Source organism: Cygnus olor, chromosome 5 (genome assembly GCF_009769625.2).
Source record: "Cygnus olor isolate bCygOlo1 chromosome 5, bCygOlo1.pri.v2, whole genome shotgun sequence".
NCBI lineage: Eukaryota > Metazoa > Chordata > Aves > Anseriformes > Anatidae > Cygnus > Cygnus olor.
The window spans coordinates 32,630,886-32,648,284 of record NC_049173.1 but is presented as its reverse complement, the minus strand read 5'-3'; the positions used below and the strand labels follow the sequence as shown (position 1 = coordinate 32,648,284).

The 17,399-nt window shown below is 53.3% G+C and overlaps 1 protein-coding gene across 3 annotated transcripts in view; it reads left to right on the top strand.

The window, feature by feature from the left end:
* Positions 1-68: 68 nt before the first annotated feature.
* The window catches only part of CREB3L1 (cAMP responsive element binding protein 3 like 1), a 45,207-nt gene continuing 27,876 nt past the window's right edge, over positions 69-17,399 (top strand). For 2 of the 3 annotated variants that reach the window (XM_040558676.1, XM_040558675.1), the window contains exon 1: positions 122-442. In XM_040558676.1, the coding sequence (XP_040414610.1) occupies positions 335-442 (108 nt within the window). In that variant the 5' untranslated portion in view covers positions 122-334. Of the gene's footprint in view, positions 443-17,399 lie in introns of all 3 variants that reach the window. The other variant, XM_040558677.1, reaches the window with a different exon arrangement.

The window sequence follows — 17,399 nt, the reverse complement described above, 5'->3', positions numbered from 1 at the left end:
GCCTCCGGGCCGCCTGAAGGGGGTGTCGGCGCGCTAGGGCCCGCCCGCCGCTTCCCCAGCACGGGGCGGGGGCGGGCCGCCGCCGGCCGCCGGCGCTGCCCGCCCGGCCCCTGCGCAGCGGGGCACTGACAGCTGCCCCGAGCGGGGCACCGGCACGGCTCGGCTCGGCTCGGCGCTCCCCTGGCCGGCAGGAGGCTCGCCGCCCACCCCCGGCCCCGCCGCCCCATGGACCGCCGGCGCCTGGGCGGCGGGACCGAGCCGCCGCTGTGAGCCCGGCCGGCGGGGAGCGGCGGAGCCCCCTCGCCGAGCGCCGAGCCCCCGGCCCCCGGGCACCATGGACAGTATCCTGGAGCCCTTCCCCGCCGAGCGGCTCTTCCCCGCCGCCGGACCCGGCTTCCTCGACCTCGGCGACTTCAGCGAGGCGGATTTCCTCAGCAATGTGGTAAGGGGCGACCCCGGGGTGTGTGTGTGTGCGTGTGTGTGTGTGCGTGCTGCGGCAGCCCCTCGATGCCTGCCCGGCACCCCGAGGTGCCCGCCCCGCGGGGACACCGCTGCTTTGCCTTCGCTTCTTTTTTTTATTTTTTATTTTTATTTTTTCCTTTGCAACGGGAGCACAGTGCGGTGGGACAGCGGCGGGGGCACGGCCGGGTGGCAGCGGGACCCCAGGGACTTGGGGCTCCCCCCCCCCCCCGTGCGCCCCCAACCCCCGGGCAGGGTGGCGGCCGGGCACGAAGCATCCTCCCCTCATCCACCTCGGAGCGGAGTGACTCGGGAGGGAAGGGTGCTGCCAGCCCCGAGAAACCAAAGGGGCATTGTTCACCTCCGAGGAAACTGCCCGGCCTCTCCGAGGAGTCGGGCGAGCCCCGAGTCTGGCAGCTCCCTCTGCGTGCACGGGCTCCTGTCCTGCCCCAGCACCGCGAGCCGGGCTCTCAGGGAGCATTGGTGCTGCAAACCCTACCTGCCCCTCTGCCCTGGTGCAGGAGGGCCCCACCTCACGGGTGGCTGAGCCAAAGGTGGGCGAGCATCCCATCCGTGCCCCCATCCCACCCCAGCACCTCCTGTGCTCTCGGCGTGGCAATGTGGGCACCTCCGAGCACCGTCCTTGTGGCAGGAGCAGGAGTGATGCCAGCAGCACGACACCAGAGCAGGAGACAGGGAGAGGAAGGCTGTAGCTGTTAAGTGCCTGGTAAATCCATTTCTTCATGCAAGATACCCAAAGATACCCAAGATACCGTTTTGCGCTGCCTCCGATGTGGAGGAGAAAGTAGAGATGGAGAATTTGCATTTATGCTAGGTGCACCGTGCTTGGTGTGTGGAGGCACGTTGGCTCTGGGAAAGAGATTATTCAGGCGGTCCCATGCCTCAGACATCTCACCAGCTCCTACTCTCTGGGATACTGCCCTGCCTCAGGGACCGGCCGCGGCCGGGCACTGCAGGAGGCAGCGGAGCCCGGCTGTGTGCTCGCAGCTCCCACTGGTGACTGCAGGGCCTCAGCTGCTCCGAGACCCATCGCAGGGAGCCTTGCGTTTCCCCTCCTTCCTTATATACCCTGCATGGATGCAGCTGTGCTGGTACAGAAGTGCTGTATGCCAGGACCATTTATTCTCCTACCTGTGCGGAAATACTGTGTCTCGGCATCCCCACTTTGACCTAGTTGCAGCAGGGGCTGCAGTCAGAAGTCAGGAAACCCCTTGCCCATATAGATGGTACCTCCTTATAGTTTAAATACAACTTCTGCCTGCAAACAGAGCATGAGAAAAAGAAGCTTTTGTGTAAGAGTGCCATCTGGTGCCACCTGCCAGGACAGTGTGTTCAAAATGTGTGGTGACCAGGGGTAGGCTGCCGCCAGGTTGGGGTGACTCTGGCATCGTTGTCCTCCGCTTCCAATTAGAAAAAGAAGTACTGTGTGGATTTTTCCCTAGCTGCCTGCACCACAAACTTCTGTGGGAGTGCGCGAGTCAAACTGATGCCTTCTCTTCCCAGATATGATAAACAGAGGAGATTCTGTATCTGCTTCCCACCTTCCAAATCTGTTGATGATACGTGCCCCAGAACATAATACATCAGCCTCTTTGTTCTCTTGCTGCATGACAACATGGGGGGAAGGAATATACTTACATTTTCCTACTAAATCCAGCAAACCTCCTGGGGTCTGGAGATGTGCTGAGAAGTTCTTTTTACACAGAACTGTGTGAAGCATCACCGTGCACAATAGATTGCAAAGTTGCCAGTGCCTTTGCTTCAAAGATGGGCTAACTTTTCCAGATATTGTTCAGCAAGTATTTTTCTTAGAATAGGCCAGGAATTTTGGCCATAAAATGCCAGTATGAAACTTTTTTTTTTTCTGAGGATGATTTCTTCTGTTCAGAACAGAAGCGGAAAGAAAGGATGGGTGAACCTTACTGCAGAGGCTGTGCTCCTCTGGGGCAAGAATTACGTGGCTCTGAACTGCTCGCCTTTCCTGAACCGTCGCTCCTCATTAGTCATCTTGTTCTTTTAAAAATGGCTCTCTGCATTGTTCATCTAAAGCTGTGAGAAAGAAGTAAGGACAGTACCTCTGTAGATGCGTCCTCAAGGAAGTCTGTGTGCTTGAAACAGAGAAAAAAATATTGATTGGGGGGGCTGCCATTCAGAGGAGCCTAGGCAGGTTGTAGGAATGGCTCAACAGGAGCCTCGAGAGATTCAGCGAGGGCAAAAAGCGACTCCTGCACCCTTCCTGGGGCTGGCTGGGAGAAGTGCCGCAAAGGTCCTGGGGGTCCTGGGTGGCAGCAGCTGTGTGCGAGCCAGGGGAGTGCAAAGAAGGCTTGGAGCTGCCATGGAAGTGCGGCTGTAAGGGAGAGAGGGAAGCGATCGCCCCCTTTTCCATCTGAAATGTGGTGTCTGGTTTTGTACATGGGATATTTTGGACATTGATAAATGTGCAGCCCCCCTGCACCCGTGAGGAACTTGCTGAGAGGAGGGAGACAGGCTCTGTACATCAGTGCATGGCAGGAGGATGAGAGACAGCGCTCATAAATCGGAACAGGGAAGGCAGAGACTGGGTATGAGGAAAGGATTTCTCACTGTGAGGACACTTAGGAGTAGGAAGAGGCTGCCCAGAGACGTTGTGGAAGCTCCAGCCTCGGAGGTTCCCAAGACCAGTCTGGATAAAGCCCTGAGCAATGTGGTCTGCATTTAGCGTTGGCCCTGCTCTGAGCAGGGGCTTGGATTAGAGACCTCCTGAGCTCCCTCCTAACCTGCACGGGTCTTCTGTGGTTATATGATTTCTGTTTGGTTTGTTTGTTTGTTTGTAAATATTAAGGAGAATGGTGTCTGCTTCATACTTGGAGTGGAAATCTCTGGGGGATACAAACTGCTTCTTTTACTTCACTTAGTCTCTGCTAACCCGACTTATATACGATGACTTCGAAAAACACCACCAGCTCCTCTTGCTCAGGAGGCTGCCTACTGCTTTTAAACTGAGACAACTTTGTTCATCTTTTTCTACCAGAAAGGACCCACTGTGAATGAGACTAGTCCGTCATGCGGTGATTGCTTATCGATTCCACCTGTCCGTCCCCTGTCCAGCCCAGCACTTCTGGTTGTTCCCATCTATTCACTTACCATCTATTATGGCTGCACTCACAGAGCTCTTACTCTCTCCGCTCTTATCGGTGTTGTGAAACTCTTCAAAGGGCTTATCTTCTGAGTCAGATCCACCACTGTGCTTCACTGGGTCTGTGACACTGATGTCAGAACGAAGCCAGAATAAACCAGCCAAACAGGAGGCATGTGTTCCTTTTTAACCTAGTACCCCAGAGGGTTTGTTTCTTCCTTGTGCTTCTGTATTTTATGGTATGAAAAATACCTTCAAAGGTGACTCTGGAGGTTGGACGTTCATGTAAACACAGCTCTGTTTTGACTCTGTGCTTTTCAAAGCATATTCTGTGTCTCCCTCTGAAAGGGAGATATCAAGGCAAAAAAAATAACCTACAAGTTAGTTGAGGTCTGCACTGTTAGAAGCTTGTTAGAAGCAAAATGGCAGTTCAGACTGTCTCCGTAGTGTTCACCCAGCTGCTTTGGAGGATGCACAATAGCGTGCTCTGTCATTGTGTGACCTGATGATGTTCCTGGGCAAGGTGACGAGCGGTACCTGCTGGGGCCCGCTGCGATGCCGCAGAATGGGAGAGGAACCACTTGTCTCCGCAGGTTGCTCCTTGATTGCAAACTGGGTTTTGTGCCTCCCGTTTGCTCTTTTCTTCAGCATTGTCACAGCCTGCAGAAAGGAGGAAAGCGGCAGAACTGTACATAGTGAGAAAGCCAAGAGCAGTGCTGGTGCAACTCAAAGGGGAGCTTCCTCTGAAGATAAACACAGGCTACTCACCAGGGATGACCGTCACTCCCATGAGAATCCTGTACACATTTCTGTTCCTCCTATGCCTGCTAGAGGGACATAAATAGCACTTAAGTGTTGCTTAGGTCCTGGACTGATCTTTGGTCTGGGCGAGTTTCATGCTGTGTAAGCTCCCTCCCACCACCTCAGCACGCAGTGAAGACAAAGAGCTCAGCAGGTTCAGTCATCCATCGTCCAGTGGGTAGCAAAGGGAGCTCCTCTGTGCCGGGAGGCTGGGTCTGACACTGCTGGTAGTCCTGCACAGGGACACATGCACAAAGCATTTTGGCCCTCTCGTCCCTGTGCATGGTAAAATTTGGTCAGTGGTGCATCCCTGGTTGTGCAAGGCAGGACTTTTTTCTTTAAATTTTGCTTGGAACTTGCTGGTCAGAGATTCCTGTGCGATCTGGAGCACAGATACAGATAGACCTGATGGGGCTATCAGATCTGTTCTGATGGAAATAAATCTCAAAATAGTAGTCCCCAGATCTTCCGTATCTCATTAGTCTCTTTGGATCCATCTCACGGTTCCTCCACTTCGTGCCCATGCTGCTCCTCATTGTCTCACAGCTGGACTTAAACCTAAAGAAGTGCTAGCCGCAGGGTGAAACCACAGCTGAACACAACAGCTTGTGGGCCTCTGAACCTACAGCATCATCACTGCAGAGTCATCACCAGGAAACATATTTCCATTTCAGTAACGAAGAGGGGGAGAGATGTGAGCTCCCTTTGGAAGACTAGGAGAGCACTTCCTCCGCAGAGACTTGGGGATCACCTGCGCATCCTTCCACACCAGAAAGAAGCTGAGAGACGTCTGGGATACTCTTCCAAAATAAAAAAAACGTTCATCTGTAGGACAGCTGGCAGCACATGCTGGGGATCCACCGGCCAAAATGAAAATCTCTGACGAAGTGGGAGAACCCTTTAGCCACGCAGGTAGGCCAGGGCTAGGAGAGAGGCTGTAACTCAGAGCAGGAGCGCAGGAAGGCATCTGTCCGAAACAGGGTTAAACAGCAGAGACAGAGCCACTGTCTTGGTGGGGAGAAGCAGGAAGGACGTCAGTGAAGTGCTTGCAGAGCAAACAAAGGGCGTGCTGGCAGGGGCTGGAAGCACATCTGTGCCTCCTGTGCGCTCCCACTGAGGGAGGGCATCAGCAGCACCAGCTGGGAGGTGCCAGAGACACACACAGCTCTGACAGGTGATCCCCATCCCCTCTGGCATTAGGCAGTCATTTGATGCTGCCATCACTTTCTGAGATGCGGAAACCCAGGGGTCACACCTGTATGGACCAGACTGTAGAAAGCCTGAGGTGGTCTGTGCTCCATTGCATCTCCTTCTGGTCCCAGTATGAGTCCCTAGGCATGGCTTGGTTTGACTGGGACAACTAGGGAACATCTCTCAGCATTGCCTGCCCCCTCCCATAGCCCAGAAGCAAGGTTGTCCTCCATGCGCAATGCAGGAGGCACAGCAAATGTGGTGGTAGGGGGCCAGGCTTGGTGGCCTCCCAGCCCCTGGAAGCGCAGTGAGGTCCTGCCACACCATGGAGAAGGAGCAAACAAGCTGCAGAGAGGTTTGGAGGCAAGAAAATGCACAACCATCATTTGGCCTTCCACAGGAAACTTGGATCTCTTAGGAGATTTTAGCAGTGTTCCCAGTCGTTGTTATCAGAAGGCAGGTCCTGAGGGGTGGCAGCACACCGGGATGTATCTTAGTGTCTAGTGGCTTCTTCATCCTGCGACAAGCACTGGCTTCATCAGGGTAAAGTGCCTCCTACTGCCCAGGATGGCCCCATCCAGCGCTGCCCTTGTCTCCTCCAGCACCGCGCCGGCCCCATCCGGCGTCGTGCTGGTTCGCTGAAGCCTGGGATGGAGCTGTCTCTGGTAGGGAGAGGAATTTCCTTGTGCTCACATATGAGGAAAGAAGACCTTGTTTTGAAGCAGAGCCTTAAAGGAAAGTATTAGAAAGAGTGACTTCGCAGCCACAGTCCCGCTATTGAAAACAGGGCCGTGCTGACACCTCTGCAATGTACTCCCATGTTTCCTCTGAGAAAGGTCTAGTCCTGGGATCACTCTGTTTGTTCTCAGCACTTCTCTGTAAGTTTTAAGACTGTAGGATTTGGTTAGCATATAATATATTAATTATTTATTATTTAAAAATTCTCAGTGTTAAAGGAAGGGAATGAAAACATTCCACTCTGAGTTGTCTCTGTGATGGCCACATGGCAGGTTCTCTTCTCATAGCCACACGTTGCTTGCTATGAAGATTTGATTCCCAAGATTGACTCATATCAGCGCATTTTAGGGAAGGGATGAGTCCCCAGTGTGTCCTTTGTCTTGTGGATGGTCCACTGCAGGACACCAGATGGGAACAAAACCCCGTCAGTGTCCTTGCTGCAGTTGCAGGGCAGCAGGTAGGGCCTAGGGGTGAAGCGGACCATTACAGCTCCACTAAGAAATGGCCAGGAGCTGTCTCTTGGCCTGATTTCACCAGGAGACTTCCCAGGGAAGTGCCAGCTCTGTGCTGCAAGGTGAGGTGCAGTCACCAACACCTGACAGGCTTCTTTGTGCCAGCTTTGTTCCTCTGCAGGGGAGGCATCTGTTGTAGGCCAACTGAGTCAGTCTTCACTGCAGGCCAGTCTCCGTCTGGGGTTTACTACATCCCACAGACCTCAGCTTTCTGCTGGGGACTGTATTTTTACTTCTTTGCTCATCTGAGCCTCTGGGACTTCGTGGCTCCACACGGGAGATGAGAAGTGAGAGTGGAACCAAAGCCATGTTTCTTGGTGGGCTCCCATGCTGCCACCAGGGCTGTCCCACTGAGAGGAGGTGACTTCTGCACTAATGTCGTTTGGTGTCCTCTGGCTGAAGTCATCGACCATGTTTTCAGTCTGGTCTTCCGTGGGACGGGATGCTTGCCTGCATGGAGCTCTTCTCTTACTCTTCCCTGCCTTTGGAGCTTGATGTTGTGAGTTGTTTGCTGTTTTCTTGGGCTGTGTTTGCACGTTCTGCATCACCCGTCCGAGCAGAAACAGCTGAAGGGGCGTGAGGAGCCGAGGGCAAGGCCAGAGCAGCAGGGGCTGCAGGTAGCGTGCTGAAAGGCAGGCTGTGTCTTTCAACCCCGGTGCTCCCCACAGATGCCGTGCAGTGTTTACATCTGTCTAACTTATTCCCAGCTGCTTGAGAAAACAAATGTTTGCTTCTGCTTTCCTGTAGGGTCACGTCGTTTTAAGGAAGCTTTTCCTTTTCTGCAGTCACCCGAGCCTACCTGAACACCCCAGCCCTTCCCCTGTCACCCATCCCTTTCTGACTAATTTATCCACCATTTTTTCTCTTTCCTTGCATCTCTCCTTTTATTCATTTTTTGTTAAATCTCTCCAGGTCTGTCTGCCTCCAAGTCATTTGGAGCTGCTCTGGTCAGTGTCCAAGTGATAGGTGCTTGACACTGATCTTGACACGCTGTTCAGCCAGAACAAGGTCCCGTGAAGGTTGTAACTGCCCCATCCCACATACTCTTTCACTCCTTCCTTTCTACTGCATGTAGAGGCACATCCTATTTCATCTTCTCACTCTCTAGGATTGCAGAAATTCTTTGTACGGGATGGAAGCAATGTGCATGGCTATTCTCACTGAAACTAGTATGTAATTTAAAGCAGAGCTGGGTTGGATGGGGCTAATCAGTACCATCTTTAGGGATCTAAGGTGATGCTGTATATGCGGTCATTCATTATGATCACTGTCCAGCCTGTTTCAGAGGACACTCACGCTTGACTACCTCTGCAAAGTTGCTTTTGGCTTCCTCACACTGTGACTTTGTCTTGATCAGGAAAAGCGTTCGTTTAGGTTGGTCTGGCTGGCCCGAGTTAGCAAAGCCTGCTCAAAACTCAGCTATCAGTTTTCCTAGAATAGATGCAGAGTAACGTGTTCAGCTCAGTGAGCTGTGTCAGGAGTTCCCATGCAATAGGAATATCAGGTCTCCCTTGGGAGGAATCTGGCAGCTGGAGCTAGAAGAGGAATACAGTTTGGGCTAGCTACCAAGCATGTTACACAGGAGGGAGCTGGATACAACATCCACTTTGGGCACTGATAGTTGGATTGTCAGCATCCCCCCTGCGGGTGAACTTCCTTAGGAAAGTGCCCAAAGAAATTTTGTCGTGCCGAGCTTCCCCACCCCAGTGTCAGGAGGCTGCTGGCTTCTTCTCAAGGTGCCACGGAGAGTCCGGGTGGGAGCACTGTGCTCAGGAGCAGCACATCTCTGCTGGACGAGGGGAAGGGGTCTCGCCTTGCAAATATGCTCCTCACCCTGCAGTGCTTGTGATGATCCCACCCAGAGGGGTGGCTGAGGCACAGGGAGAGAAGGATGAAGAAGAGGACCCGGGTCCGGAGCCTTGGTAGTTAATTGCTGCGTGTCAGAACAGCTCAATGCCATTGCCATAAATTCATGACAGTTGAAGGAAGGTGCTGGGCAGGTGCTTTTGGCTGAGCTCGCTGCTGCCTCAGGGAAGGGACTGCAAGCCAGGCAGCTCAGGGAGGAGGAAGCTATCGCTGACATTTGTGAAGGCTGCTGATGGAAGGTTTCTTTCAAAGCCTTTTCAGTCTCTCGATCTGAGAGCTCTTTGCCCAGGGAGTGCTGGAAATCTGGCTCTTCTTTCTGAGGAAATGTGCAGACTGTGAGAGTTGATGAGGTGCCGTTGAGCCACAAATACTGAATTGCCAATCGAATGATGCTGAGTTTGTTAGTTTGTTCTTGGTTGTTGTTTTTTTTTTCCATATGGGCAGTGATGCAGCGACTGGGCATGAGGTTGTCAGGAATGGGAGAATGCTAGTCCCAGCTCTGCCTGTTGCTTAGCATGCTATCTTCAGGGTGTCTCTTGGTACGACGCAGCTTCTGCGGTCTAAAAATTAATGCACAGCCTTATTCTCACTTGCACGGTACAATGCCATCAGTGGGTGAAGCAGACCCTTGACAAGTTAGGCTGGGGCGGTGGGGTTGTTTGCAGGTACCTGCCAGGAATGGTCTGTAGGAGCTCTTACTTTGTTTCCCCAGTTAGTCTCTTTGAATTACTTTGCAGCTATAGATGATATTTGTGACATTTTCAGTTTGGCAGCTCCATCCTCCACTGATGTCCCAGCTATCCATTGCCCTTCTCCCGTTCATGCGACCTATGGACTGTGCATGGCTGATTTTGACCTCAGATACTTAAGGTTAATCCAGAGTAATCTTTCAGTGTCAGTCTGGATGACTAAGTTGGTCAGCGTCAGGATTTAAACTGAAGTACTTGGCCCATACTGTTGCTGGCCCGGCTTCCTTGGGCCATACTGAAAACCAAACAATTTGTGCTTTATAAATCCAGTGAATGGGCTGTACTCATACCTCATCCTCCACTGAACAACCAGATCCTGGCCGAGCTGCAAAACTTAACTTCACCCTGGGTTTGGGCAACTTGCTGAGAGCACCCCATTACATTTCTGCCCAAAACTGCTGCTTGGTTAGGGCTGTGCCGAGTTACCAGGCTCCCAAAGTATGTGTGGACTGGTCTTTGTCTAAGGAGGTCACGAGCTGAGTGTACCAGAGTGCCATGGCTTTGTCAGCCCGCTAGCAGGGCATTAAAGGCCCGTGGCAGTCCCTCTCGGTCACTCCTGCTGCTCAGTGCATGGTTTTGTGCTTTCCCTTTCTCCTCGGAGGTGCCCTTTCCCCGCAGAAAGTCTGCCTGAACTGCTTAAAGTTAGGGTTGCTATTGCACACTGGGAAGAGCAATGATAAGTTTGTTTTCCCGATCTCTGCTGCCTCTCCTGCTCTTCAGGATTTGTCAAAGATAATTGGCAGCGGTCCGACAGCTGGATTAGCATTAAATAACAAGCAAATGGCCTGCAGCCCTTTTTCAGGCCCGGCAGAGCGCACACCTTTAATTCCTTCCTTACATGTCTTCGAGCCCTGTTTTTATCCCACTGGGAGACAGACGGGGAGCAGCGCTGGCCTGGTCAGCTCTGGGCACAGAGCACAGGGTGCTGCGCTCGTTTCCTTGTCACTAATTAGTGCCCGGGTGGCAGCTAGCAGCTGCAAACTCCGACAGCAAAACTGCTTTCTCCCTGCCCCCGGTGCTGCAGTCACGGCGAGCAGTCCGTGGCAGCTGCGAGCAGCTGGGGTACGCTGCAGCAGAGCGGCAGCAATGCTCATTTCTTCATGCTCCTGCGTGCTCCAGGCTCCAGGGGAGCTGCCCTGGCAGCATCCTCCCTTGCAGCCAGGGGCTGAAGTCCCCGGTGAGATGAAAGCTCACATCACTGTGTCAGCCCCAGCGTGGTGCAGTCATCCAGCAGCATGGGCATCGACGAGCAGGAGCCAGAGACCCATGCCCTGAGTAGTGCCCGTCCACCGTTCTCAGATGCCTTTCTGATATTTGATGAAATTGGATTATGTAGAGTTGCCAGAGTTTTTACTTATTTATTCTGGGAAAGGGAAGAGGGAAAGAGGCCAGGAGGGATGGGGAATAGGGAAAGAAAGAGGGAAGAAAAAGCAAAGACAAGAGAGAGGTAGCTATGCAGTTAGCATTCCTGAGCCATCTGGACCTGTTGGCATGGCCCCAGCTGGACGGGCTCGCAGGTTTATCCACAGCATGATGTAATCTCCATCGTCCAGCATTTGATTTTTCTCCTTGCTCTGGATGGCCTCGTATCGGGTGCATGTCTGGAGCGGGCATTTTGATTTCCTGTTGCTATTTGTGGACTTTTCCTGGCCGATCCTCAAGAGCAGCTCAGGCGGTTTGCATTCCTCAAGCCGAAGAAGCAATGCCACCCGGCAGAGGCCAGCAGAAGCCAGCCCGTCATTTGGGGAGGGGTCCGGCTGTGGTTCGCACCGTGCCGCATCTGGAGAGAAGACGACACCTCTGCCTGGTGCTCAGGCAGCTGCAGCTGAGCCCAGGAGTCATCTCGGCCTTCAACAGCGGCGCAGAGAGGGCTGTGGGGAGAGGCTGGCGGGCCACCCCTTTCCTCATGGGCTTCCCTGGCCCGCTCAGTCTTGCAGTAGGACGGGAGGAAGGAGAGTTTTATTTGGCCCACGACCTATTCCTCCTTTTGGTCGATGTGAGCAAAAAGCAACAGATGATCTCAGTCCTTCTCCTCTGCTAAAGGCAGCACCGGGGCTCTCGGCTGCTCTGTGAAGCAGGTGGGCTTCCCATCCCAGCAGGTGGGAAGGGGAGAAAGTGAGGACAGTGATCCCCTTACCTCCATCACTCGGTGCCACTACCAGGGCACGGCCGTGCTCCTGGAGGCAGGGCAGTGTGATGGGACAGATTCAGACTTGTGTTCCCCACATGCTCTGCCAGAGGCGGCCGTGCCTCACTGGGGCAGGCCATTTCTTTCTTCCTGAGTCCTTCCTGGCACACAAGACGGAGAGGGTATGCACTTCAGCCTCCATAAAAAGCATGCTGTTTGCACACCTCTGGTGTGATTTCTCTAGGTGGGATTTCTCTCCGTACAGTTTACCCCTGCTGCAAGCAAACTTCACACCCAGCCATACGAGGGGCCTGCTTCAGAGCACACTGCTCTCCGCTCTGACTCGAGATGTGGGTAGCTGTGTGATGGGCCATTAGGCAATAGTTTGACAGTCGCAGACAGTATTCCCTCCCTCGCGATGCCTCATCCTGCCCACATGCCTTGCCTAGCTTTGTTTCCTTCAGGGCCCAGGGGACGGGGAAGTGGAGAGCAGTGACCCCCAGGGAGCCAAACGCTGTTCAGCAGAGGATCCCACCGCCTGGCTCAGAGGTTGCCCTGGTTGCATCCGGAGGGAGCAGGGCTCTGCTTTCAGTAACACCCCGGAGACGGCCAGTCCACAAGGGCTGGGATGGACTCACTGGAACCGCAGCACCGAGCTTTTCCACCCAACTCAGCTCTGCTGAGTGAGAGAGTAGCTGAGGAAAACGATGGCCTCTTTATAAAGCAACTGGCAAAACTCTTGCATCTCTCCTGGGAGCAGGCCAGGGATTCTGAGTCACTGCTTAGGCTGGTTGCAGCCAAGGTAGTCTTACCCAAGACATTAAGTGAGAGAGGCGAGATCCACCCAGGAGTGCCAGCAGAAAGAGAAATAGTCACAAACATAATTAATAATAATATAATGATGAAAAGATGCAGAAATGCACTGCCCGCTCCAAAAATAAAGTCTGAGGACAATTCAAATGCTGTAAAGAAAAGAGGAGAGGAAAGAGTCGAGAAAGACTGCCAAAGCCTGCATGTCAGCTGCAATGCAAGGAGCCCCGTCCAGCTGGCCTGGGTTCAAAGAGCTCCTATTGTCCAACAGCATTTCCAAGACACCATTCAAAACTTTCAGAAAATGAACCCAAGATGCAGGGTGAGATTTATCGCACAATAAAGGCAACCCAGATGTGTGCACCCTTTCAGAGGGAGGAGATGGGAGCAAGGCGATGGAGGAGCGTGAGGGAAGAGGGTTGCATGAGGTCTGGGGCTGTGAGCACCCAGGCAGGAATAGAGGCTGGGTGCGTGCGTCTGTGCTGGGACACGCACCGGGCACTTGTGAAGGATTTCGTATATATGGAGAGCTCCATGCTTAGGGAAAGTCACTTGGCATCAGGATTAAGGTACAGAGGGGTAAGATTTCACTGAAGCTTCTTCTCTTTTGTTGCACATAAAACCAAGATGGATGCTAAGAGCCTGCTGTTGCTTCTGGTCCTGGATCATACACATGCAGAATAAGGCCCTATCTGAAAGGATGCCTGGAAGCCAAACCACTGCAGATTCCATCTTGGCTTTCTCACAGTCTTTGTTACTGTCTTGCAGTACAAAGCCACTGTGGCAGGGCTGTAACTTCTCTTGCCACAGGAAGCACTCACTTCCACCTGTGCTTTGATTATGTTAAAACCTAGTAATTAATTATACAGAAGGCAGTTTAATCTTTGAATCTGCTGCTATCATGGACTTACATGACTACAGCCTGCCGTCATTAATCAGGTATCCAAATTCTCCCTGCCTGCAATGAGACCAGTGGTGTTTCTGCTGCCTGCAGAACAACCTGGTAGAGTGGCTATGCCATGACACACTACGCAGATTGAAAAGTGACTTGGTTTTGTTTTCAGAAGGATCTCTGGTAACATCTAAAAGCAAAAACCCCAAGAAAATGCTTTGTCTGGAGATTTAAGCTAGAGTCAGTGTTTGAAATGACTCATTTGTTTGGTGAATGTAGTTAGCTTCTGCAAGACTTATTTTTTTTGTTAGAAAGAGGTAGATTTCTCTGAAGGCTTTTTTACTGAGACTAGATGTTTCTTTCTGTGAAGCTCAGTTAAAGATAATGAGTTTGAAGCAGGAGACATGAATATAGTTCCACCACTCAGCTAGGTAAGGATCTGTATATTATTACCAGACTAATTCCCCCAGGCCCTAAGACCTGTGAAGCCACCCATCTGCTCCTAGTTCTGCTCCAGGCGTATCCAAAGAACAGATTCTCAAATCCACACATTTCTACAGACACTCCAGCACTGATCCCAGGCATTTTCAGGTTTCTACTTCTTTTCACCAGCTACAGGGAGCTCAGCTGCTGGGCCTTGTCATAGAGAAGTCCTTGGAGAGCGGATGGCTGGAGAGCCAGGTGTTGGAAAAGGGTTGTCAGAGGCTGCTTTTCTCCTTCAGCCTTGATTTTCATCCCATGGCTGAAGTGGCTGTGTTATCTCTGACCAGTCAGATCTCCATCCCTGTCTTTGGAAACGTGGGGCCTTGACCCCTTGCTCAGTAACACCACACCTCTGTGCTCCCCGAGGATGGAGTTAATCCAGGCTGCCCCAGTAGTGAGGAGTGGCCTGAAAGGTGTTGCTGTCCTGAAGGAAGGATTTCCCCATCCTCCAGAGACTCTTGTTTCTGCAGCTCCACTGCTGAGGTGAAAATGATACCCTCAGCACTGGAGCTGAAGTTTAATTTCCTATCTGTTGCTCAGGGCACAGATTTTCCACTGGGATATTGGCAGCAGGTCAGAAATCTGCATTCCAAGCTGAACTGCTTTGAAAACAGTCCTGGTGCCCAGAAGCAGGAGCGTCTCACACACATGCACGCGCACAGACAGCAAGAGACAGTGCCCTGTCCCATCCCAGCTCACGCAGGGCTCCTCCAGCGCCGGGACGCCTGCACATATCACATCCGTAGAGACAACAAGTGCTTCAGCAGCTGGTGGGACCCCATTCAGCATGCTGGTCATAAAACCCGTCTCTTGCCCAGCCTTGCCATTAAAGAGAGTCCCAGCTCTCGACCTCTGAAGATTTTGAGTCAAAACCCCTCACATCCCTGAGTCATGAATCAGCTGGTCCAGATTTACTTGCTCTGTAATTGCCCTTTCCAAAGGCCCAAGGAATGAAACCCACCAGTAATGTTTGGTATTAGCTACATGCCTCAGCTTTTGGACTTGAACAGAGTACTGCTATCATCCTCTTCCAAGGCTTTTCTTTATGGCTCTCCAGGGACCTGACAGGGGACAAAATGTGGATTATCTCTGATTTTGTTCTCCGACTGTTAAAGAGAAATGGTTTCAATGAGACAAATGAAGGTGATTGTAAAGATAATACAGATCTTTCTTCCTGCTCTGGGTATCGTACAAAGCAGATTTCCTCTATCTCCTAGGGCACCTTTCCCATTGCTTCAATTGCCTTTCATGCAAGATACAGAAAAAAGGCCCATAATAACATGGGGGTGAAGAGCCATTTAAGAGCAGAGATCTGCCGACTCTGGTGGCTCCAACCCAGTCCTGGACAGGGCCAGAAGCTTCCAAGAAAGCTGGAAGAAATGTTGGAGTGGTGTTTATTCTAGTTTATTTCAGTTACAGAACAAACTTCCCCATCCCCCCGACTAGTGACTGGCTTGAGCAGTTGTACCCTTTCCAATTGATTTTTAATTGCATTGTTCATTCATGCTTTATTTTGTCTTTCGGGATACTGCGACCTCGGCTTCCCTGCAGCACAGCAGTGTAGTTCACAGAGTCACGCAGAGTAAAGCAGCACTTTCTTTCTCTTGCCCTGCCTGCTGCCTTTCATTGCACCATGGGTCCCTCTCCGCCAGGACCATAGCGAGACACAAACAGGCACTCCCAGGTGACTGCCCTGGACCACAGGTTCCTCCTGGTGTCCCTCAGCAGCTCCAGTCTTTCTGTGCAGACCTCCTGGACCTCTACTCATCTGAGCCGATGCTTTCTGCACCTCTGTGACCAGGAGGGAACTCAGATGAAGCCCTGCCATAGCGTGGCATAGCCTTACTCACGGTATTTTTCCTTTTTTCTCACACGTTCTAGCCTTCTGTTTGCTATTTGGACTTTTGCAGTGCATCAAGATTTTTTCCCTAAGCTGTCCAGGCAGACCTGCCACACACAATTAAAATGAGGGGGCTTTCTCATGGTACATTTGGCTCTAGATTTTCTGGGCTGGGCCTGAGCTGCACCTCTGGGTTGTGCAGGGGTGCTGCACGCCAACGGGCATGGCTGCAGAAACCCAAGTGTGTTCTGGCTGCTGTGGCTCTGCGGGGACTGAGAAGGGATATGTGTATGGGCTTTGCAAAGGGTAGGTCTGGCTGGAGGTGGATTGGGGTAACGTAGCAGATGGGGCCTTCCCAAAGCTGATGCATTGCATTTTCACACCTAATGAGAGAAAGTTCACATTGACCACCTCCCAAACTACAGCAGCTGAAGGACTCCTGGGGCCCCATCACTGAGTAGTTAGGGTGGGTTTGGAAGCCTGCTGCAAACTCAGCAGAGGCTGCCACGTCAACACAAAGAGGTAAAGCACCAATTCAGGGAAGGGGGCAGAGACCTGGAGGCAGGGACTTCTTTCTCTTGGCACTGCCGCAGTGTGAGGAGCAGAGGAAAAGACCCCAGACGGCTTGCCCAGGGGGTACCTGCATTCCCATGGGGAATACCCCTATCTACCTCCATTCGAGTGCAGCCCACCAGCCACCACGATGGCTCAGAAATGCAGGCTGCTTTTTGTAGTAGGCAGGTATCTTTGGTTCTCAGAGCTCAAAAGAAGACTGTGAAAGCCCCAAACTTTTTAATTGCCTTCCACGGACTCCTAGAAATAGCCCCCCCGTATTCTGCCAAATGACAGTTAAGAACAGCTGATCTAAATGTTTCATTCCGAGGGGGTTACGTCCACTTCTGTACACCGTTTAAATCCTGCTCTAATTTTTTTTTTTTTTATTACCCGAGTCAAAGTAAGCCAAAGGAAATTTGGGCCTATGTAGCGCACACGCAGCGCGAGCAAACTGGAAGGCAGAGGCATTCCTCTTATCCTCCAGGGCGCTGCTGCTGGGAGGAGACGCTCCCGTCTCCACAGGCTCCGCGAGTCTCGTGCAGAGCCGGCAAACGGCTGCTTCCCACCCCGGAGCGTGTGGAGAGCCGGGTAGCAGGTGCCTCTGCGGGGAAAATGACTGGGTAGACGAGGCCGCCCTACGCCCGCTGGGTAGACGAGGCCGCCCTACGGGGCAGCGCCGGGGGGGTGAGGGGGCGAGAGGGGGGCTGCGCCCCCCTCTCGCCCCCTCACCCTCCCGGCGCTGCCCCGTGAGGTTGCCTCAGTGCCCAGCCGAGCCGTGAGGGCGACGGGGCAAAGGCACGGGCAAGGAGCCGGTGGCGGCTCGGTGCGCCCCGTCGAGGCGCTGCGTGTGGCGGCGGCCCGCGGGCCGCTCCGTCCTAACCCTGCACTCCTCCCGCCCGCCTCGCCGCCGCCGCCGCCGCCGCCGCCACCGCCCGGCTCCTGGCAGCCGCCTCCCATTGGCCGCCGCTCGGCGGCGCCGGCCAATGGGCTGCGGCCGCTGCCGGCCGTTGGAAGCGCGCGGCGGCGACCGTTAACCGCCGGTGATGGCGGGGTGCCCCCCCTCCCACACACCCCCCAACAGCACCCACAGTGCACCCCCCTCAGCCCCCGGTCTCCCCCCTCCAGGGCGATGCCGCCTCATGAGGGGGCTGCGGGTCCCCGGGGACCCCGGCTGCCCTCGCCTCCCTCGCTTCAGGGCCCCAAGGGAGCGCCTCGTGTTGGCGCCGCTCCCGCAATCGC